This window comes from Notolepis coatsorum, assembly GCF_963971535.1.
Source record: "Notolepis coatsorum genome assembly, chromosome: 4".
In the NCBI taxonomy this organism is placed as follows: Eukaryota; Metazoa; Chordata; class Actinopteri; order Aulopiformes; family Paralepididae; genus Notolepis; species Notolepis coatsorum.
The window spans coordinates 206,015,360-206,041,345 of NC_140168.1; the positions used below are offsets into that span (position 1 = coordinate 206,015,360).

At 41.9% G+C, this 25,986-nt stretch overlaps 1 protein-coding gene across 1 annotated transcript in view; it reads right to left on the minus strand.

Moving 5' to 3' along the window:
* The window catches only part of ccdc149a (coiled-coil domain containing 149a), a gene marked incomplete at its 3' end in the record, with an annotated part of 80,281 nt that overhangs the window by 46,585 nt on the left and 7,710 nt on the right, over positions 1–25,986 (minus strand). Inside the window, exons 3-7 of the mRNA XM_084312200.1 lie at positions 24,051–24,158; positions 23,858–23,974; positions 7,804–7,982; positions 4,492–4,564; positions 3,065–3,149 (exon numbers count right to left, since the gene is read on the minus strand). Of these exons, the coding sequence (XP_084168326.1) occupies positions 3,065–3,149; positions 4,492–4,564; positions 7,804–7,982; positions 23,858–23,974; positions 24,051–24,158 (562 nt within the window). The remainder of the gene's footprint in view (positions 1–3,064; positions 3,150–4,491; positions 4,565–7,803; positions 7,983–23,857; positions 23,975–24,050; positions 24,159–25,986) is intronic.

Consider the following 25,986-nt stretch of genomic DNA (forward strand, 5'->3'; position numbering starts at 1 on the left):
GCTATACATTATCCCTTACTTAATAACCGGATCAAGATCCCCGATCGACTCTGCAGATCTACCCGCCTCTGTGGAATCGGTAACATGCAATACCGGCCAGATCCTCTTAGGGGCGCCATCGCTCCACTGCAGTATCATTGTGGGCGAATGGAATTTTTTATTTTTTTTACCCTCCAACGGAGTATCATATTACTCTGATCCCAAACGAACAGCATGCACCATGTATCACGTTTCGAAGCGGAGATTTCACCATGGAATAAGAGGATTTATCATCAACCAATGGACATATCGATCTACCAGATGCCGATCGATAACGGGGAAATGCTGCCGGGTATCACACGGGCTGACGGTAAGACATTTATCACCTAATTTATAGCCGGATCGGAGCTTGCTGTGCAACGCAATCAATCGATCTGTGAATGTGGCTACTTACACGGACACTCTATTGGTAATCAATAATACTAATCGACGTTCCCCGCCGCCCCCCTTTCATCCATAGATGCTCTGGGATAGTCCGGATCATAAGCAGTTTATGTTATTTCATTAGCATATATACAACGGAAATGCCGTTGAATATAACGTTAGTAGCCTTTAGCTTTATTTATAATATTTTATTTTCAGCTTTTATAGTTTCACAAACATACATCAAGACAAATCACAAACACAAAGAAAATAAAAAATAAATAAAAAGAACACAAACAGTATGTTGCCAGACACTGTCACATCAATGAACAAACATACACCATGTCAAATGCTATACACTAAGGACGCAACTTGCGTCCTTAGCCTTTAGCTTTATAACTAGCTTTCCAGAAAATAGATGATACGAAATCTGCGATAAAGCTTATATTCACGGCACTATAAAATGACAACCTACCGATGGATTTTTTTTTCTTTAAGCCATTCTGAAGGGACGGTTTATGCACTCAATTGACAATGAGAATGGACAGATAGCAACACTATAAAGTATAGATATAGCTGTTAGAAAACCCACTTGTTTGTTTACATTCCCCGGTCCTCTAGCCACTAATTAGACTAAGCCCATCGGTCGTCAAAGTGTTAATGGAAAGATTCGTTTTCTGCTTGAAATGAAAGTGCAGTATTTGAAATACAATGAAAGGAATATGGCTGGATTTCTTATCAAAGGGAAAAGTGTCACTGTTATTTAAAATAAATAAATAAACAAATTAGAAGGCCATCGATATAAATTGCAGCATACATCAAACTAACACACACACACACACTGTACTGTTTCAAAACAACACTGCTCTGTTCATTCTATTTTTAAAATACGTACATTATCTGTCTACATTTATTTAGGGTGTGTTCACACCTGAAAGTCTGCGGATAGTCCGGACTTTCTGGTGGACCAAATGTGAAAATGATACATTGTTTGATTTGGTCTGCGTTCACACTACCCTTTTTGGTGCGGATCTAATTTGTAAACAAAGGACATCCAAGTCGTTCATCTATTGGACTAGCACTTACAAACGTAAACAGTTGCCGACAGCGTATTGACGCACCTCGCCCACGCGCCGACCGTTTAGATTTGTCTAGCTGTCACTCTCATGCCTGGTTGCTATGCCTGTTGCTCGCAACGAAGCGATAAACGAATCCCAATAGTATGCAACTGCAGAGCCGCAGAGCCAGCGGCGCTTTCAGGTCCGGTCACAGGCCCGCTCAACAGCGCCACCCACCCAACGGCTGAATTGCCAATGGCTGAATTGGAGTATTGCACTGTGCGGGCACAGCTGTCAGCTCTGCGGCTCTGCAGTTGCATGCTTCTCGCAAATCCAGCATCCAGCTCCCACTGCCTAACCCAAATTAATTTCGACATCGCTTCACCAATAGTCGTTATCAGAACACTACACACATATCATAATGTTCACAGCAAACTGTAGTTGATCACCAGGTATGTTTTATTAACGTAGGTACTATATAAAGTTCGATTGCGTTCACACCAACAGCAAACGAACCATGGTCCACTTTGAAACGAACCGAGTCCCAACTTTTCAAGAGGACCATGGTTCGTTTGTTTGGTCCTCAATATAGTTCGGTTTGCGTTCACACCTGTACAAACCAAACAGACTATTGATCTAAAGGGACCATGGTCCGACTCCCATTTTCTCCTCTGCTAGCTAGTAGCTACGATAACATTGCATCGACTGTATTAGCTGGCGGGCTACCATAGTCCAACATGCGTTGTGTTGTACAAACTGCTAACGCTATGGCAAGATGTGTGTAGGCCTATGTAATGTTAATGGCTATGTTTTTAAAGTCGTAATGAAGATTGATTTATATTGTGCTTGCCATTTTTATTTTTTTTTACTTGGCAGCGAGGACTCTCATTGGTGAAGTGTAACGCGTGGGAGGGCACGCTATCTCCACCAAGTCCTGCCCCGCTTAGCAAGCGCCGAGACCTGACCTGTAGGCGTCGCTGTCCACAACACCAGATTCCCACCCGCCAGCTTCACCACCCCCTAATACTGCCAATTGTATTAGTGTGAACGGCCAGCCAAGCTGGTGGCAACACCGAGAGCTGGGCTCGAACCCAGCATCTCCTGCGTTGGTGACGAGCGCAATCTCCGCTGCGCCACCTGACCGCCTGTGCTTGCCATTTTTACACAAACTGACTAGCACCTGGCTGCAGTGCTGCTGCTGCTGCTGCTGCCTGCAGCCAGTGCTCACCTCTCCCGGCTCCGTGCCAAATTAAGTTTAAATTTTTTTTTTATTTGCCCTGAACCGTACGATACACAGACGCCCCGAACTGTGGAGGTCGTACCGAACGGTACACGGTTCGAATGCGTATCGTTCCACCCCTAGCCGGTACACGGTTCGAATGCGTATTGTTCCACCCCTAGTCAATCTGTGTGCTGATTTTATGCCTATGTTCATTTTATACTATATAGATAGTTATTAATATTCATTATTGTTATATTGTAGAAATGTGTGCATTGAAATGTCTGTAAAGTCTCGACGACATTGAAAATGAGGGTGAGCTCCATTGTCTTTTAGAGTATAAATAAAGGTTGATGATTCATAGTAAAGTGGCATTGTGACTCACCTTGTTTGGCTGAGAGGACTCCACTGAAGGTGCTGCTGGGTGACTTTCCATATGTTTTACAATTACTCCTCCTCTCTAGAGCCGTCTGTGGGAGAGAGAGAGAGAGAGAGAGAGAGAGAGAGAGAGAGAGAGAGAGAGAGAGAGAGAGAGAGAGAGAGAGAGAGAAAAGTCTGTGGTGTAATCATTGTTTTTTAGTTTTTTACTTGATATGTGCAATATTGTAAGGAGACGTTGAAGGTAGAATCTGTGATGTCATAAAACAGCGACCTCTAGGCAAAACATGTACATTTACATTTAGTCATTTAGCTGACGCTTTTATCCAAAGCGACAAAAGATGTCGACACGGTACTGCCTTTGTTTACAGTTTTTGTTTGATGCATGGGTTGGAAAAAGCGCAATAGCAAGCAGGGCTCTTTAGCCGAGAGGTCGCCGCTCGACGGCATTACAGATTCAGAATCAGAATCAGAAAGGTCTTTATTGCCAAGTAGTTTACACATACAACAAGGAACTTGTTTTGGTCGTTTGGTACAACATTAAGAGACAGGTATAATAAAATAAAATGGAATATATCAACTAAATTTAAATAAAAGAATAGAATAGAATAATGTAATATGTAAGGGATAATGTATAGCTACGAGGTCATTGTCGCAAAATAATTGACCGGCACAGAGTTTAGAACACCGAGGCGCCTCGCCGAGGTGTTTTAAACGTAGTGAAGGTCAATTGGCTGCCTGGTGCGCATGCGCGGTGAGTGGTGACACCAATGGCGGAAATAGACGGCTCGCTCTGTAAGTACCACTCGTTTTGTAACAATGATTTAAACTGTTTATTAGCAACTCCGAGCTTCCAGACCCCACTGTAAAGCTGTGTTAAACCCATATTGTACGCTGGGTATCTGTGAAATTCATATCTGATATATTTTTGACCCACCCCGAGCCCCCCGATCACGCTTGGTAGTTTCTTTTTAGCCTGGTCGCGGCGTAGCTGAGAGTGACTGTGGATTCACTCGGTGCATCACAGTTACGAAAGGGGCTAAGGCTATACATTATCCCGCTTATTACATGGCTAACTTACTAACAATATACCTAATTCATTTTACACCATCGACAAGACGAGATCAAATGCAGACGCAGTTCTGTGGTCTGATTGCACTGATGACAGTGTCCAGCTGCGCACAGAGGTCATTATTGCTCGGCAGAGGTCCGTTATCGAATAATAACGGACCTCTGACGAGCAATATTGACCAATCACAATCAAGCATTTCGGCGAATGTTAAAACTCCATGTAATAAGATATAATAATTTAAATGTCACTCTAAATGTAATGAACAGCTGATAATGAACCAGCCTTGAAGCAGCCGTGTAATGAAGAGATTAACATGAAGAAATTAACATGAAAAGATTAACATGAAGAAGTCCCATCTCTACCTTGTACTTCATGATGTTGGCCTTCAGAAGGTTCACCTCCTGGTTCACCTGGTTGAAACGCTCGTGTAAATACCTGGCAATGGTAAAAAAATTAAAACTGTATGACAGCTAAAAGACACTATCAGTCTGTGAAATGCATGTTTACACGCCGAATATAATGTTCACAGCTGTCCTTTTGTGCATTTCAAATGATCAAAAATGCAATACTGGGGGCGCCCAAGTGGCGAACCATGTAACGCGCTGCGTCGCAAAGCGGCCGACCCGGGTTCGATTCCCGGACCCGGCGTCCTTTGCCGAATGTCTTCCCCCCGCTCTGTCTCCCGTTCTTCCTCTCTCTCTCTCTCTACCAGACTGCCCGGTAGTAAAAAACAATAAAAATCGACCAAAAACATAATAAAAAAAAAACATATGTGAATATATATCCACATCTGTTTGTACATACCTGCATATAATCCACAAACAGATGTGTGTGTATACACATCTGTTTGTACATACCTGCATATAATCCTTTTTACATATTAGGGCTGACCCCGATTAGTCGACTAATCGGTCGAAAGGAGCCGTAGTCGACTGCCAACCAATTTTTTTTTATCATTCTTTCCAAAAGAAAAGAGGCCTAGAAGCGTGGCTAACGCTAATGGCACGGATACCAGAGGCTAACTGCCTACGAAAACAGGCACAGAGGCACTGAAAGAGGATTTCACCCATCTAATGAACACTAGACTAGACAAATATCAAGATGTATCCATGAGTGAACCAACTGCATGCTTTTGCAGAGGACAAGAAGCCTTCAGTCGACCCCTTCAGACATTAAGCACCCCCCATGGCCCAAATGGAATGATAAAAAAAAAGAAATTATATATATTTTTTGTTTTGTTTTTTGTGTCGACTAATAGTCGACTAACGGCACATTTTGGCCAATCATAGTCGACTATCCAAATCCTTAGTCGGGGACAGCCCTATTACATATCTGTAGTTCAAGTTCAAGTTCAAGTTTCTTTATTCTTTATTAGTTGTCATACAGAAGTACAGAATACTTTTATACAAAATGCTTCTTTCTGTTTCGCTCCAGAGACTGTGCTAGGCAAAGATAGATAATAAAATAAGTATAGCAAGTATAAAATAGAAGTCAAGTACGTAGACAAAATGTTCAGTATATACATATATACATACAATGCTCTATGTAGAGTAGAAGTAACTGAGTTACCATACAATATACTATACAGTGCAAAGCAGAAGTGGGATGAGGTACAATTTAGGTACAATATAATTTACAGTAAGGTGTAATGAGGTATGGGTTGTAGTGCAAATTCTTTACCGATAAATATAAAGTGTGCTTAGGTGTACTAAAGTGGTTAAAGTGGGTGCTGCAGTGAGTTGTATGTTTAAAGTGAGTGTGTGCGTGTGGATGTGTGTGCTGTGAGTGCATTTGATGGTTGTTACATAGTGTTATTGTTCGTTGAGCATCCTGGGGATAGAAGCTTCTTCTGAGTCTCTCTGTGCTTGCCATGAGACTCCGGTATCGCTTGCCTGACCGCAGCAGTTCAAAGAGGCAGTTGTTTGGGTGGCTCGAGTCTTTGATAATTCTCTTAGCCTTGCCCATGCACCGCTTGTTGTAAATGCCCTGGAGAGTGGGAAGCCCCCCTCCAATTGTGCGTTCGGCTGAGCGGGCCACTCTCTGTAGTCTGCTACGGTCTTGTGCGGTGCTATTCCCAAACCAGGAGGTGATATTGCCAGTCAGGATGCTCTCTATTGTGCATGAGTAGAAGTTCTTAAGGATCTTCTGACTGACTTGGAACTTCCTTAGGCGTCTGAGGAAGTAGAGGCGTTGTCGTGCCTTCTTCACAACACTGTCAATGTGTGAGGTCCATGTCAAGTCCTCGGATATGTGGACTCCGAGGTACTTAAAACTGTTCACTCTCTCAACCGGTGCCCCGTCGATGCTGAGGGGGCTGTAGTCCCTGACCCCCGACCTCCTAAAGTCCACAATCATCTCCTTTGTTTTGCTGATGTTCAGGGAGAGGCTGTTCTCTTGACACCATCCCGCTAGAACCTTGACCTCCTCCAGGTAGGCCCTCTCGTCGTTTGCAGAGGTCAGGCCCACTACTACTGTGTCGTCAGCAAATTTGATGATTGTGTTGTTGTAGATTGTAGATACTATATCTATATCTGTACATATCCCTTACCTACTCTTACTACAGTAGTTACACTGCTGGCCAGTATAAGGAAATTAATTTTGGTTTTAGCCAAACTCTACCAACTTCCTGTTGTTCTGGTTTCTGTCCACATGTGTGAAAGGAACGTGTGGGGGATGGTATGTTGAGCACATTAGGAATTCCTATATGTCTATGTGTGTGAGAGAGTGTGTGTACAAGAGAGAGTGCACGTGTAATGATGTATTATCATGTTTCCTTCCAAGTCCTCCAAGTGTGTGAAGGATAAAGAAAGAGAAGAGTGCAGGAATATATAATTACATTAGTTCAGTTGATTAGATTCAATTAAAATGTATTGTCACCATACAGTACAACGAAAATAAGTTTGGCATCCAACCAGAACCCAAATGTAGCAGTAAAGTGCAATATAATTATACAATGTACAGGTATAAAGACACTATGTACGTCGTACTGGCCAGCAGCGTAACTAGTAGGAGGTAAGGAATATGTACAGATATAGATATAGTATCTACAGATACAGTATGTACACAGGTATATATATAGGCATATATATAGGCCAATGGTAAACTGAACTAACTAACTAACCTTACTGTCATCATGCACTTGTCCTAATATACTAACCTACACTGTAGCACTCAATACTTTGATGAACATTGTTACTCAGCTGATAGAGTTGTGCCCTTCCTGATGACTTGTCGTACATAACTTGTAAGTCACTTTGGATAAAAAAGTCAGCTAAATGACTAAATGTAAATGTAAATAAATACCCATTGTTCAATTAATAAACTGTATGCCTCACTTTTATGTGTGGAAGAGACTGGGATCATTATTTTGTGCAAGGCAACATCAGGCTTGACTTAAAACATTACTTTCCTAACTTAGTGAAACTAAATGTAACAAATTAACACATAGATATAAATTTACTGAATTGTTATTTCTTATTTTATTTCTTATTATATTATATAAGTTATATATATTTTTAAATAAAGAAATTATATATATTTTTTTTACCGATACCCGATCCAGCTATTTCATTGATATCGGGGGCCGATATCCAATATCAATATCGGATCGGTGCATCCCTACATTCTGCTAGCCATTTAATGGGGGACTCTGACCCATGGACTCTCCAGCTCACCTGTTCTCCATGCAGAGGGCGTCCACGTCGATGACGCCGCCGGGGGCCTCGTGGCCTCGCAGGACGCGGTTGAGCTCCAGGTTGAGGCGCTCAGCCTTCTCCCTGAATACGGCGCGCTCCGCCTGCACGTCCAGGAGCTCGTCCGTCAGGGCCTTCGCGTGGTGCTCCAACTCCTCCATCTGGGAACGGGGAGAGAGAGAGAGAGAGAGAGAGAGAGAGAGAGAGAGAGAGAGAGAGAGAGACAGGAGATAGACAACACACGTTAATGTCCCCATGGGCCGTACAAGTCTTCTTTAAACAAGTCAAGAAGAAAACATAACAATAAGTCAAGAACAGAACAAGAACCCCATAAGGTCCAACAAATTTAAAATAAATGCAAATAAATGAAAGAATGCAAGCACTCCAAGTTTTCAAGTTTCTTTAATAGTTGTCATACAGAAGTACAGAATACTTTCATACAAAATGCTTCTTACTGTTACGCTCCAGAGACTGTCTAGACAAGATAGTATCAAATAACATAGTATAGCATGTAATTTAGAAGTAGAAAATGAGGTCACAGTGTTCAGTATAGACATATGTACAATGTTCGATGCAGAATAGACGTAACTGAGTTACCATATAATATACAATACTATGCAGTGTACTAATGTACAGTACTATCTAGTGCAAAGCAGAAATGGGATGAGGTACAATTTAGGTACAATTTACAGTAAGGTGTACGAGTTGTAGTGCAATCCTTCATCAATAAATATAAAGTGTGGGGAGTGGGTGCTACAGTGTGTTTGTTTAAAGTGGGTGTGTGCTATAAAGTGTGTGGAGTGGGTGCTACAGTGTGTTTGTTTAAAGTGAGTGTGTGCGTGTGGATGTGTGTGCTATGTGCGTTTGATGGTTGTTGTTGTGTAGTGTTCATTGTTCGTTTAGCAGCCTGATGGCCTGGGGATAGAAGCCAGACATACCCATAGCCACTCCCAGACATACGCCACGTGAAGGTAAGGAAAAACTCACTAAAACCTAACAATAGAGAGGAGAGAGGAGAGAGGAGAGAGAGAAAGAGAGAGTAGAGAAAGAGAAGAAGAGAGAGAGCGGAGAGAGAAGATAGAGAGGAGAAAGGAGAGAGGAGAGAGAGAGAGAGAGAGAGAGGAGAGAGAGAGAGAGAGAGAGAGAGAGAGAGAGAGAGAGAGAGAGAGAGAGAGAGAGAGAGAGAGAGAGAGAGAGAGAGAGAGAGAGAGAGAGAGAGGAGAAGAGAGTAGAGAAAGAGAGAGAGAGGAGAGAGAGAGAGAGGAGGGGGGAACGACGGCAGGGAGAGAGGTCAGAGGGGGACACACGCTTGTAATTGCTAGGAAAAAGGCTGTGGCCGTTAAGTCTACATATCTACATATCTTCGCGCACCGTGAATACGTGCACGGCTGTCTGCTGCTCGTGTGGGGCGGTGGTTGGTGTTTGGGTGGTCTGCTGTTGGGTATACTGTAGTTCTACCGATCCTCAATTGTCTTTATTTTCTTTCTTTTGTTATTCATGTCGGCCTGGGGGATATTCAGGATGGCGTGGGGAGCAGGGGTGATGGGTGGGGTACTTATAGAGTGTAGCAATATGATTTAATGTAAGCATTTCTTGAGAAATGTTGATGAAATTAAGAAATTATTATTTGATGAAATGCATCTACTGTATCTGCACCCCTTTTTCATAATAACATTTATTACTTAAAAAATATATAAATAATAATAAAAATATATATAAAAAAGTCTACATATCTGTAGATACTATATCTATATCTGTACATATCCCTTACCTACTCGTTTTAAAATAGAATTCAGTTGAAACGGTTGGGTACTCGTGAGTAATCGATCCCTAGCTGCTAGGACACTTGAATTTCCCCAAAGGGATTAATAAAGGAACACTTGACTTGACTCTCCGAACAAGGTAACTACATCTGAAAAACAGGCATGGATGATGTTAGGGCTGCAACTAATGACTATTTTGGTAGTCGACTAATCTGTCGATTATTTTTTCGATTAGTCGACTAATCGAAAAACAATTATATTTATAAAAAAAAAGAAAAAAAATTCACTACCTATCTTTGTGAAAGTGGCTTCTCAGCTCTGGTCCAGCTGAAGACAAAGCAGAGGAACAGATTGGACATTGAGCATGACCTCAGAGTTGCTTTGAGACTCTTGTCAGGACCAAACAACATCCCCAGTTATCCCATTAGTTCCCCCAAACTTACTGTCGGTCTGTTATGTTAAGCTAAGAAGTCTTCAGCTGGCTGGAACAGAGCTGAGAAGCCACTTTCACAAAGATAGGTAGTCCAAAAATTATTATTATTTTTTTTTTATGACTAATCGACGCAACAATATCTCGTTGACGATTTTTCATAATCGACATCGTCGACTAATCGTTGCAGCCCTAGATGATGTTATATCTGATCCTGGTAATATAACAAGGAATCATCACAGACTAGGAGGCACTCAGTAACTAGGCTTTATACTTGATAGCAGATAAATACAATAACAACCCCAGGTGCGCAATCACCACGTACATATACAGGGCAAGTACGGCGATCGCCCTGGGTCAAACCCAACCCAATACATAACAGATGACCCTCGCTCTTCTCCCAGCCCTCCAACGTCCCAAGTCCCACTCGCCTAACCATAGGAAAGTATCATTTAAGAGGGTTGTGTATAGGGATGGGAATTGATAGGATTTTATCGATACGATTCCATTATCGATTCTGCTTATCGATTCGATTCTTTATCGATACCCTTATCGATACCTGCTCAATTTATAATTTACATAAATAAATTGGAAATGCAACAGAACTACATTTACATTTACATTTAGTCATTTAGCTGACGCTTTTATCCAAAGCGACTTACAAGTTCTGTACGACAAGCCATCAGGAAGGGCACAACTCTATCAGCTGAGCAACAATGTTCATCAAAGAGTTGAGTGCTACAGTGTAGGTTAGTTTATTAGGACAAGTGCATGACAGTACGGTTAGTTAGGGTTAGATATATTTTTTTTGTATTCAGATAATGGTTGAAGAAGTGCGTCTTTAGTCGACGGCGAAAGATTGGACGTGATTCGGCTGTCCTAACTGGGGTGGGTAGTTCATTCCACTTCATTGTGGGGCAAGGACTGAGAATAGGCGACTTCTCTTTGATGACCCTCCCGGAGCGAGGATAGGAGTAGGTCTGAGGCGGCCAGAAGATGCAGAGCGTAGGGGTCTAAGCTGGTTAGAATAACAACATGCAACTTGACATTTCTGATTGTCATTTACTGTTGAGCCCCCATGTCAGAAAAATACAAAAACTGTAAAAAATAAAACATTAACTATAGCCTACACTTAAATAAAATAATGTATTTTTTGAGATTCTCTTAAAATGTATTTATTTTTTTATTCTTAAACTAATTTAATCTATTGAATAACAGGTCGTTATTCCTCTGACTTCTGTCACACACACACACACACACACACACACACACACACACACACACACACACACACACACACACACACACACACACACACACACACACACACACACACACACACACACACACACACACACACACACACACACACACACACACACACACACACACACACACACACACACACACACACACACACACACACACACACACACACACACACACACACACACACACACACACACACACACACACACACACACACACACACACACACACACACACACACACACACACACACACACACACACACACACACACACACACACACACACACACACACACACACACACACACACACACACACACACACACACACACACACACACACACACACACACACACACACACACACACACACACACACACACACACACACACACACACACACACACACACACACACACACACACACACACACACACACACACACACACACACACACACACACACACACACACACACACACACACACACACACACACACACACACACACACACACACACACACACACACACACACACACACACACACACACACACACACACACACACACACACACACAAAAAAAAGAAACCTGAAATCCCTCCCCCCATGGGGACCGGTCCCCATGGGGGGGGAGGGATTTCATGTTTCTTTTTTTTGTGTGTTAACAAACAAATATAATGATTTTAGCAGTTAAAATCATGTCTCTAGACCCTTTAGAAAGGCTGGATCCCATCAGGCTGTATACAGGTTATAGTCAAGTCAAGTAATTTATTTATAGAGCACATTTAAAAGCTCGAGAGCCAACCAAAGTGCTGTACAGTACAGTCAAAGCATAAAATCAATGTCCTATAAAATACACAAATATAAAAAGGCACAACAGGACAGGACAGTACAAAAGGACAAGCGGATAGGGGAGCACAAAGTACAGTATAGCACACCAGGGACAGAGGAGCACAAGAAGAGATACAAGAGGGAGGGGCCAGGATAAAATTGCATGGGAGTGTGTGGGTTAGGGTATCCGAGAATCAGGATTAATCGAAGGCTAGGGAATAAAAGTGGGTTTTTAAACGGGCCTTAAATGTCTCCAGCGTAGGGGCAGATCGAATCTCCAGGGGAAGCTGGTTCCATAGTTTGAGGGCTACGGCCTTGAAGGAGCGATCGCCTCTCTTTTTTAGTCTGGTGCGGGGGGGGGGGGGGGGGGGGGGGCCAGCCGAGCCTGGTTGGAGGATCTTAGTGACCTGGGTGCTACGTAGGGGGTGATGAGCTCGGTGATGTATAGGGGTACTGCACCCGATAGTGCCTTGAAGATCAAAGATTACACCCAGGCTCTTGACGTGGGGTTTGAGGTGGGTGGAGAGTTGTCCTATGCTGTTGGAGAGTGTTTGGGTGGACGAGGGGGGGCCAAACAAAATGATCTCTGTTATGTTCATTGGCATACTATCAACACCACTGTTAGGCACTGCACATAACATACAATCAATTCAAAACAATACACTACCTTCCATTGTTTGGGGCTCTTGTTACAGTTTTTTACGACTGCTTTGACGCATTTTGCACATCAGAGTTTCAATGTGCAAAACTCAAAATGCGAATTGCTAAACTGACTTTAAAAATGCATACTCTAAGATACTAAATGCTATGCTTACATATCAAGTGCAAAACTGTTAATACAAAGTGCAAAACTCTAAATCATATGCTCCAGTCTCAGAATACAGCCACCTAATACTACATCAATGTTCAATTGCTTATTGCTACACAGGCAGATCACTAAATCAATTCCAACAGGTGTTTGTACTAATGTCTCATTACCTTCAACAGCCTTGCCCAGGTGAGTAGCATTGCAATACAATTGATAATATCTTCACCACTACATAAAAAGCTGCTTATAAACCTGAAGAAAGGAGCAACATGGAGCAAGTTGGTGCAGCTGAGGTTGCACAACGAAGGACAGGGTCATGGACGGGGTCGTGGCCAAGGAGGCAGAAGAACATCTGTCTCAAATGAAATTATAACCACAATTGTTGACCATGTAATACAGTAAACCGAGGTCTTACTAGTGTCTCATAAAGACAAACAAGTGGTTGAGCAGATATTGAGTGCAGAACTAGAGATGGTTAGTGACTGGCTAGGCTACAACAAGCTGTCCCTCCATGAGGGGAAGACTGAGTCCATCCTATTTGGGTCAAAGGTCAGGCTCAGAAAATCACCAGGTTTTAACATTAGAATAGGAGATACTGTTCTCACCGACAAAACATCTGTGAAATATCTTGGTTGTGCCAGTCAGATACAGGAGTTGTATGGGGAAGGAGTAATTTTTGTATTCTGCAGCTGTCTGCCCAGTGACCTGAAAATCATGGTCAATGCTGTTAGATTCAAGTCCAGCCTGAAGACATGGCTCAAAAGGGACTATAATGGTAAATGGTATATGTGATGTGCAGTGGCGGCTGCTGACCAAATTTTTTGGTGAAGCAAACATTTTATTTTTAAAACATCCCACAATGTGTGTGTCATTGGTGGCTGGTGCGTTAAAAAATTGGGGAGGACGGGAGAGATTAAAAGTAATAAAGAAGTCCGAAATTCAAGCTTTCTTTAACTACAAGGCATTTATTCATCATATATATTTTTTTTATAATATCAAACAGAAGACTGACTACACTGAATACAGAAGCCATGTTCGCTGGATTTTGGGGAAAAACAATATCTTTGACCTGTATTGGTCCCCTTGATACCACATTGTTGGGTATGGCCTACTTGGCCATAGTGCAGGGTCTTGTGAGGTCAAACCTTTAGTGGTGGTGGTGGTGGTGATACTGCTGCTTGTAGAGGTGGGTGACACGTCATCTTCATGATGGGCAGGTGTTATGGTCTCACTGAAGGTGGATGTTGACGGACAGGGTTCCTGCAAGTTTCAACAGGTTACATTTAAGACCTTTTAAGACCACTTTCAATATAATCTAATATGTTGCCATACCAGCAAAGAACTATTAAGGACAATTACTAAGAAGTAATTCCATGTATTCGCTATTACCATACTGCTTACTTTTCAGCCTGTACATTTCCCCCCCAAACACATTTAAACATGATCCAGAGAAGTACAGTACGGCTAAATACACACAATTGTTAAGGGGATGCAGACCAGAGAAAGACTTTAGTCTTGTTTACATCAGGGTCCCCCATTTTCAATTCATGATGAATTGTAAGTAATGGTGCAATTAGCACCATGCAATCCATTCTTTGTGGATCTAGCCCAAAGTGTTTGTACACGTATAATATTGGCAGTTGTGCCTATAATTGACTCTTTGATACCGGCTCTGACCTGGTGAACAATCATGGTTGCTCTGGCCTCCAGTGGCCTCTGCTATTGGGCTCTCAGACGTGGACCGGCTGTGGCTGTCTGAGGTCTCTGGGTCAATAAATGCTGCCTTTGTGGGCTCACATGCTGCAGACTGTGCTGTCGTCCATCTGTAGATTGTGTAGGTACACTTGAGACACCTTCTTGATGAGTTCTCACCTGCAGGCACAGTCAAACATGCATGGATACAGTTAGACAGTAGACAATTCTTTTTTTTTAAAACATCCCCCACTGTGTGTCAGTGGTGGCTGGTTAGTTAAACAATTGGGGAGGACGGGAGAGATAAAAAAAAGAAATGTAATAAAGAAGTCAGAAATTCAAGCTTTTTTTTAACTACAAGGCATTTATTCATAATATTTTTTTTTTATAATATCAAACAGAAGACTGAGTCTGTGCTAACCGAATACAGAAGCCATGTTCGCTGTATTTTGGGGAGGAAACTATCTTTGACCTGTATAGGGAGGTGTAGTGGTTACGTCATTTTCGTTTTTTTCCTGTTCCACCCTCTGTGGAATGCAATGTATTTCCCCATTTACCATTTCTAAATAGTCTCGTTTTAGATAAATAAAGCATTAACGTTGGCATGGTGTACCTTTCTGTGCGTATTTATCCACAATCTATAGCTCAAGATGAAAATATTCGCAATTAATCGTAAAGGTAGCAAAATAACGTTTATTACAACATTGTTGGGTATGGCCTATGACACTTGGCCATTGTGCAGGGTCTTGTGAGGTCAAACCTTTAGTGGTGATAGTGATACTGCTGCTTGCAGAGGTGGGTGACACGTCATCTTCATGATGGGCAGGTGTTATGGTCTCACTGAAGGTGGATGTTGACGGACAGGGTTCCTGCAAGTTTCAACAGGTTACATTTAAGAATTTTTAAGACCTTTTTAAGACCCCTTTCAATGGAATCTAATAAATATCTAAAGAACTATTAAGGAAAATGACTAAGAAGTAATTCCATATGTATTGGCCTGATAGGCTGTTACTCTGCAGCCCGGACGGGTGAATACTTTCAACAACAAATGTTTGTTTCCGCATGCGAGTTTTGTGCTCTGATTGGCCAGGTCATGTGACATGTGCGCCAATCGTGGGACAGCAAGTTCTGCGCCTATTTCCGGGTCTAACAGCCTGCAAACTACCTGGCGTTCTATCGCCATGCTCTAAGACAAACTCTAACCTTAACCAACTTCGAAAGAGTGGCTAAGCTTAACCGTCGAAAGAAGGGCAGGTGTTCTATCGCCATGCTCTAAGTCTAAGACAAACTCTAACCTTAACCAACTCCGAAAGAGCACCTGAGCTTAACCAGTGTAGACACTTACGGTCCCACGATTGGGCGTACATGTCACATGACCAGAAATGACCTGGCCAATCAGAGACGTGGAAACAAACATTTGTTGTCTAAAGTATTCAGGCAGCCCCGACATTTCCCCCCCAAACACATTTAAACATGATAGAGAGAAGTTATCGCAACATAGAAGTCATTTCCTAATCAATACCATTTAAGACTGACTTTTTAAGGCCCAAAATTGTGATTATTAAATGTAAGACTTTAAGAACAGTTATGAATATGAGCACTTTGAAAGGGATCATGTACCTTGGCTAGTGTGTCCTCCTGAGCTTGGTCAATATCCACCTGTGCTGGTATATCCTCGTGCACATTATAGGCAAGAGGTGGGGTGCCAAAATACTTCAATAATGACCCTAGGAGAGATTATATAATTATAGTAAAAAGCATTGCATTCATCATGATAGCTTAAAATGACAAGAACAGCTACAGTAGCTAAGTTAATAATTATGCTCAAGTTACCAACAGTGTTTATGAGCTTTTGAAAAGCAAATATATTACAAAGTGCATTTTTCACAAAATGAAACAAAAACATGATAATTGACTGTTCCTGTCCTTTACAGTTAGCTAGCTAGGATACCTAACACTGCCAGTGATACTGCCCTGCAGAAGCTAACATCAGCTAACGAATTTGGCTAGCTAACAGTGATACTATTTTAATGGTCAATTGAAGAACAACAACAACTGAAAACTCTTAAATATGCCAAGTGTTCTAATAATTTTGGCCACCACTGAGCAAACTGCATAAATGTATTACACCTTTCACCCTAGGGTTAGGGTTAGAGTTAGGGTTTCTATAGTCTGAAAGGACTTGATGTGCTTGTATAGTTAGTTACTGCATAGAGCTATAGCTTGTGATGTCTAGCAAATAGCTAGTTCCTTTGGCCAGATTAGCATGATCCTTTAGCCTGAACAGTATATCTAGCAAGCTATTACTGTAATCTAGTCTTACTACCATTATGTATTACTACCATACAAGTTATAGCTGTGTCGCTAGCTTGCAACAGCTTCCTGTTTAGCAAGCTAGCTTGCGCTAGCTAGTTAGCAAGTCAGCTTCCTATTTAGCAAGCTAGCTTGCGCTAGCTAGTTAGCAAGCTAGCTTGTGCTAACTATGTAGTTAGTAAGATAGCTCATGCTAGCAAGCTAGATCGCATTAGCTAGCTACCAGTTATGACTAACGTATTCGGCCGAATTCAGTATAGTCTAAACAGAAACTAGCTTAGCATGCTAATCGTTGTTTAACCAAGTCATGAACCAATCAATTCAACCAATATACTGGCCCAACATATTTCGCTTTTTTTTAATTGGCTTACCTTGTCTTAGCATTCCTTAGCAATAATGTATCTTCATATATTGGTCTCTGTGAGTACATGCTACTGCCCTCTCAGTCCAGTCTGAACTGAAAGTACCTGCTCACAGCACCTTCTCACGATAAAGCTGGGAACGAGGTTACTGCAGCCTCGACTCCCTCGAGGTGAAGCTAAGTTGGGGGATGGGCATAGCCATGATGGGGACCGGTGTGTGTGAATTGCACCTGGGTGGGGGATGGGCGAATGCGGTTAGAGCGTTGGTAAACGTGGGGACCACAGAATTCAGTATATTTTTAAGCAGCTCTGGTCTTGGGCAAAAGTCAGGACATGTTCTTGACGACGTGTGCTTGTTTGTTTGGAGAGATAACGTACAGTTAATGTGCTCAATGGAAATTTTTTTTTATTTGTGTAGGTACATATTACATATTAATACATATTAATATAATAATATAATAATAATAATTTTATTTGTATAGCACTTTTCATACAGAAATTGCAGTTCAAAGTGCTTCACAACAGTAAAAAAATACAGGCATAAACTTCTTTGCCTACATCTATAGTTGATTGGCTGCTACAGCTTTTGTACAATAGATCCGGGAGACTGCAATTCGAAACTGGCCCCTGTAATTGTCCTAACACAACTCCCTCCAATGTACAGTAAATTACCAAGTATGGTCTTGTCAATATTCCAATGTACAGTTTTGTTTGTACAGTTGTACAGTTTCTTCCCCCTCAAATGTATATACTCTCAAATGTATATAATGTAACAGTACTCTCTTCTTAGAAACGGTCTATTAATCAGAGTTTCCAACGCCAGGGTCTACAATATATGACAGGCATTGTACTCTTAAACAGTACTGTACTGTATATTTGTAGATCTGGTATGTCATAAATGTCTGGATGTAACAGTACTGTCTATCTGTATGTCATGTATGTAATGTATGTTATGATGAATTGAAAATGGGGGACCCTGATGTAAACAAGACGAAAGTCTTTCTCTGGTCTGCATCCCCTTAACAATTGTGTGTATTGAGCCGTACTGTATTGTACCCATTTAGCAAGCTAGCTCGCGCTAGCTAGTTAGCAAGTCAGCTTCCTGTTTAGCAAGCTAGCTTGCGCTAGCTAGTTAGCAAGCTAGCTTGTGCTAACTATGTAGTTAGTAAGATAGCTCATGCTAGCAAGCTAGATCGCATTAGCTAGCTACCAGTTATGACTTGGACCAATGATTCTGTCAATATATGTGTTTTTTTATGATAAGCTTTTGGCTTATCATACTAACTAGCAATCTAGCTAGCGAGCTAATTAGAGTGAGCTAATGCAAGCTAACTAGACAGCTAGCTTGTATGGTTTGATTGATTGATTGAACATTTTATTTAACAGATTGCAGAATGGGTACAATACAGTATGGCTCAATACACACAATTGTTAAGGGGATGCAAACCAGAGAAAGACTTGTTTACATCAGGGTCCCCCATTTTCAATTAATCAAGTTTCTTTATTAGTTGTCATACAAAAATACAGAATACTTTTATATGAAATGCTTCTTTCTGTTTTGCTCCTGAGAGTGTGCTAGATAAAAATAGATAAGTATAAAATAAGTATAAAATAGAAAGTGTAAACAAAAGTGTTCAATATGCATGATATATACAATATACAATGCAGAGTAGAGAAAAAGTTACTGAGTTACAATACAATATACAGTACAATGCAGAAGTGGGATGAGGTACAACTTAGGGTAAGGTGCAATGATGTATCAGTTGTAGTGCAAATCTCTTTACCAATAAATATAAAGTGTGTTAAAGTGTCTAAAGTGGGTGCTACAGTGAGTTGTTTATTTAAAGTGAGTGTGTACGTATGGATGTGTGTGCTGTGAGTGTATTTGATGGTTTGTTACATAGTGTTATTGTCGTTGAGCATCGATCCTGATGGCCTGGGGATAGAAGCTCCTTCTGAGTATCTCTGTGCTTTCCCTGAGACTCCGGTATCGCTTGCCTGAGCAGTTCAAAGAGGCAGTCAAATCATAACATTTATGACATACAAGATATACAAATATACAGTACTGTTTATTTACAGACAGAGCCACCCCCCCCACCCCACCTACTCACCCCCCCCCCCCCCACCCCACCTACCCAACCTCCTCCAATGTACAGTTTCTTCCCCTTTCTTCCCCCTCAAATGTACATACTCTCAAATGTATATAATGTAACAGTACTCTCTTCTTAGAAACTGTCTATTAATCAGAGTTTCCAACGCCAGGGTCTACAATATATGACAGGCATTGTACTCTTAAACAGTACTGTACTGTATATTTGTAGATCTGGTATGTCATAAATGTCTGGATGTAACAGTACTGTCTATCTGTATGTCATGTATGTAATGTATGTTATGATGAATTGAAAATGGGGGACCCTGATGTAAACAAGACGAAAGTCTTTCTCTGGTCTGCATCCCCTTAACAATTGTGTGTATTGAGCCGTACTGTATTGTACCCATTTAGCAAGCTAGCTCGCGCTAGCTAGTTAGCAAGTCAGCTTCCTGTTTAGCAAGCTAGCTTGCGCTAGCTAGTTAGCAAGCTAGCTTGTGCTAACTATGTAGTTAGTAAGATAGCTCATGCTAGCAAGCTAGATCGCATTAGCTAGCTACCAGTTATGACTTGGACCAATGATTCTGTCAATATATGTGTTTTTTTATGATAAGCTTTTGGCTTATCATACTAACTAGTAATCTAGCTAGCGAGCTAATTAGAGTGAGCTAATGCAAGCTAACTAGACAGCTAGCTTGTATGGTTTGATTGATTGATTGAACATTTTATTTAACAGATTGCAGAATGGGTACAATACAGTACGGCTCAATACACACAATTGTTAAGGGGATGCAAACCAGAGAAAGACTTGTTTACATCAGGGTCCCCCATTTTCAATTAATCAAGTTTCTTTATTAGTTGTCATACAAAAATACAGAATACTTTTATATGAAATGCTTCTTTCTGTTTTGCTCCTGAGAGTGTGCTAGATAAAAATAGATAAGTATAAAATAAGTATAAAATAGAAAGTGTAAACAAAAGTGTTTAATATGCATGATATATACAATATACAATGCAGAGTAGAGAAAAAGTTACTGAGTTACAATACAATATACAGTACAATGCAGAAGTGGGATGAGGTACAACTTAGGGTAAGGTGCAATGACGTATCAGTTGTAGTGCAAATCTCTTTACCAATAAATATAAAGTGTGTTAAAGTGTCTAAAGTGGGTGCTACAGTGAGTTGTTTATTTAAAGTAAGTGTGTACGTGTGGATGTGTGTGCTGTGAGTGTATTTGATGGTTTGTTACATAGTGTTATTGTCGTTGAGCATCGATCCTGATGGCCTGGGGATAGAAGCTCCTTCTGAGTATCTCTGTGCTTTCCCTGAGACTCCGGTATCGCTTGCCTGAGCAGTTCAAAGAGGCAGTCAAATCATAACATTTATGACATACAAGATATACAAATATACAGTACTGTTTATTTACAGACAGAGTCCCCGCCTTCCACCCCACCCACTCACCGTCGCCCCCCACCCCACCTACCCAACCTCCTCTAATGTACAGTTTCTTCCCCCTCAAATGTATATACTCTCAAATGTATATAATGTAACAGTACTCTCTTCTTAGAAACTGTCTATTAATCAGAGTTTCCAACGCCAGGGTCTACAATATATGACAGACATTGTACTCTTAAACAGTACTGTATATTTGTAGATCTGGTATGTCATAAATGTCTGGATGTAACAGTACTGTCTATCTGTATGTCATGTATGTAATGTATGTTATGATGAATTGAAAATGGGGGACCCTGATGTAAACAAGACGAAAGTCTTTCTCTGGTCTGCACCCCCTTAACAATTGTGTGTATTGAGCCGTACTGTATTGTACCCATTCTGCAATCTGTTAATAAAATGTACAATCAATCAATCAATCAATCAATCAATCAATCAATCAATCAATCAATCAATCAATCAATCAATCAATCAATGTCTACAGCACTACACAGTGTGTAATGTGATGTCTCTACAGCACCAGTGTGTAATGTGCAATCTGTTAATAACATTTTCAATCCTTTGAATACAGTAATTAAATTTACAGTCCAATGAAATGAGGACTATTGTTTTTATAGTGGTACTATGTGCACAAATGACCAAATGTTACACACTTACACACACACACACACTGCAACCACAAGAGCGCACACACACACCGCAATATCGTGTGTAACCACAAGAGCGCACACATGCAATACCGTGTGTAACCACAAGGGCACACACACACACAGATTCAGGAACCGGACCCCGCCAAGCAAACTCACACACCGCAATACCGTGTGTAACCACAAGGGCACACACAAAGTCTTGAAAATTTACTTCCAGGGGACCTTTTTTTTTTCTCAAAAAAAATAGCACCAGGCATATCAGCAAGCTGTTTTCTATTGATTGCAATGCTCGTGCCCGTGGGGACCAGGACTCGGTCCCCACGGGAAAAATGGGTCCCCACAGCGTGAGTGATATGTCAGGTCATGGTCCCCAGCAGGATAGAAAAACAAACACACACACACACACACACACACACACACACACACACACACACACACACACACACACACACACACACACACACACACACACACACACACACACACACACACACACACACACACACACACACACACACACACACACACACACACACACACACACACACACACACACACACACACACACACACACACACACACACACACACACACACACACACACACACACACACACACACACACACACACACACACACACACACACACACACACACACACACACACACACACACACACACACACACACACACACACACACACACACACACACACACACACACACACACACACACACACACACACACACACACACACACACACACACACACACACACACACACACACACACACACACACACACACACACACACACACACACACACACACACACACACACACACACACACACACACACACACACACACACACACACACACACACACACACACACACACACACACACACACACACACACACACACACACACACACACACACACACACACACACACACACACACACACACACACACACACACACACACACACACACACACACACACACACACACACACACACACACACACACACACACACACACACACACACACACACACACACACACACACACACACACACACACACACACACACACACACACACACACACACACACACACACACACACACACACACACACACACACACACACACACACACACACACACACACACACACACACACACACACACACACACACACACACACACACACACACACACACACACACACACACACACACACACACACACACACACACACACACACAGAGCTCCCTCCCCGGGCCCCTGTCCTATAAGGTATTGGCTTGTGTTGCTACACGGACACATTTGTATGTTGCACCACCACGGTACTTCCTGGCTTACAGTGTACAGACTAGTAAACAAACACTCCGTCTCTTATTATATGTGAACTAAAGAGTACAAGGTTTACACAACAGCCCCCACCTGCTGTATTTGTACCTGTACTATCCGCTGTCAGCTTTTTATCTCTCTTTGTGAGCTTGATTAAATAGCGTTAGCTCACGTTAGCTAGCGTTAGCTCCGCGGCAAATTTTAGCTTACCCTGAACTAAATCAATGACTAGGTTCTAAAGCATTCAAGTAGTTTTCACTGCACATAGAAGTAGCCAAACAGCGGGAGCATTTCGGGAGCATATTACCAAAACCCAGGCAATTTCGAGCCCTTAAGGAATCAAATAGAGTCTGCCATGGCTACATGCTAACGTTATTGCGCAACTGTAGGAAAAACCTGGCAGCGATAAGGGAATCGAAAGTCACGGGAGCCACATGGTTCCAGGCATCGGCCAATTAGGAACGGGAACCGGTTTTCGATTCCCATCCCTAGTTGTGTATTCTTAAAACATGTAAAAAGGTAAGAACTAATGTAAAAGCTAGATGCGTTTCAATTTTGGGAGTTAAATTGTGGAATAGTCTTAGTGACGGGTTGAAGTTGTGCACTTATCAGGGGAGATTTAAAAAGGCCCTAAGGGATAAAATAATTCAGGAGTACAGTTTTGAGTAAAACATCAGACTTTTTATTTTATTTAATTTTTTTAAGAAAAATAATAAATAAATAATATCTTGCAGCATATTTTAAGTTTTTCTTTCGTATATTAAAGTATATTTCGTTTTTAAGAATTGTAAAGGATAGGCAAAAATACGCATGTGCTTCAGCCTATTCCTTTTTTCGGTCATTGAGTAGCTACATTTGTGATTTTATTTTTTTATTTTTATTTTTTTAAGTCCACACATGTGTGTTTTTGATTGATCTGTAAACAAAGACTGAAAATAAACTATTCATCATCATCATCATCATCATCATCATCATCATCACCATCATCATCATCACCATCATCATCATCATCATCATCATCACCTGTAGCCCGGCCTTCTCCAGCTGACGAACCAAGTCCTCCCGCTCGTGGGCGGGGAAGTGACGCGCGCCCACTTCCTCGTCCCCCAGCCTCTGTCTGGTAATGGTCATCCTCAGGAGCTGGGGGGGGGGGGGGGGGTAAAGTTACAGCTGCTCTCAAACATAACCACAAGGTTTGTATGTTGACGAGTGTTACCTTGTTGTCTCCCTGGGCCTCGGACAGTCGCTGAGTCACCTCCTTCACCTCCTCTGATAGCTTTTTCCCTCGCTCCCTGGAGTCTCTCAACAGCTGAGCCAGATTCACCTGGGTAGAAGGTGGAGAGGTGGAGGGAGAGGAGGAAGAGAGGAGGAGGAGGAGGGAGAGGTGGAGGAGGAGGGAGAGGAGGAAGAGAGGAGGAGGGAGAGGTGGAAGAGAGGAGGAAGAGGAGGAGGGAGAGGAGGAAGAGAGGAGGAGGTGGAGGAGGAGGGAGAGGAGGAAGAGAGGAGGAGGAGGGAGAGGTGGAGGAGGAGGTGGAGGAGGGAGAGGAGAAGGAGGGGGAAAGGAGGAGGGAGAGGTGGAGGAGGAGGAGGAGGGAGAGGAGGAAGAGAGGAGGAGGTGGAGGAGGAGGGAGAGGGAGAGGAAGAGAGGAGGAGGAGGGAGAGGAGGAGGAGGGGGAGGGAGAGGAGAGGAGGAGGGAGGAGGAGGTGGAGGAGGGGGTGGAGGAGAGGTGGAGGAGGAGGAGGAGGGAGAGGTGGAGGAGGAGGGAGAGGAGGAGGGGGAGGGAGAGGGAGAGGAGGAGGTGGAGGAGGGAGAAGAGAATGAGGGGGAGAGGAGGAGGAGGATAGAGAAAGAGAAACACAAAGCATGTGGTAAGAAATGAGAAATGGTAGATTCCAGGGCCCTCATTTATCAATTTTTCTTAGAAAGTATTCTATTTTCATACGTAAGCACAGAATTTAGAATGTGTGCACGCACAAAAAAAACGGGATTTATCACACGTGCGTACACAGGTCCTACGCACAGTTGTCTTGATAAATATCACCTTGCTCCTAAGCTGGAGCTTGTGCACTGTTTTAAGTATTTGCATACCAGAACCGCCCAGATTAACCATATACGGTAATGGAACACCCCCATGAAATGTGGAAAAGTGGACTAAGCCGAGGGAAGCGTGTTGTACACGGTGATGTCGGATATTATATCTATTAACTTCCTAAAAGACCATTGCTGCCTGGACACCGCAAACACTAATAAAGACCATTAACCACTGTTTTGCCTGCCCGTCATTAATGCATGCTGGAATAAGAATGCCTTTCTTCATTTATTTTTTATATTAATAATTATTATATTACAATAAAAGACAGCTCCGTCTTTTAATACACACATATATTGTACAGTAACGTCAAATAAATACTACAGTCCCAGCTGAAATAAAGGTTCTGCACGCACATACCAGCAGTGATCTACACACAGTGGTTCCCAAAGTCGGGGTCGCAACCCAAAGGTGGGCCGCGAGCAGCCACGGGAGGGCCGTGAGATGATTAAAATAAATAAATAAAAAAATCTAATTTTTATTTTTAATTTTTTGTCAGGCCACTGAACTTAGAAGCAGGCCAGGACAGTGTTTCTAGTTGTATTCTAAAATTCTATTGTATTCTAAAATGTGACTATATGGTTTTATATTAACTTAATAAATAAACAAAAACGAAAAATCTACTTATTTCAACGAACATTTCAAACTAAACAACGGATTATGCACATAAAACGCTGAAAACAACCGAAGCAAAAATAGTATTTTAATGAGGCTATTATTATTATCATTATTATTTTGCAACAAGTTAGCCCTCTCATAAATAGCACATATAAATGAATAACTAACTTGAACTAACTTAATAGGATTGAAGTGATATTTGGCTTAAAATAATCGGTCGCCTGGCAAAAAAAAAAAAAAAAAAGCCTGAATTGGGCCGTGGCTCTCTGACGACTTATTTTCTGGGTCCCGGCCTGAAAAGTTTGGGAACCCCTGATCTACAGCATAAAAGATAGCCACTTTATAATACTATTCTGAGTAGATAATTCATCTGTATCGCAACAGAGTCACGGATCTGGTCGGGGCAGGTAGCATTATGTCGGGAAAATCTTTATGAAATAAACA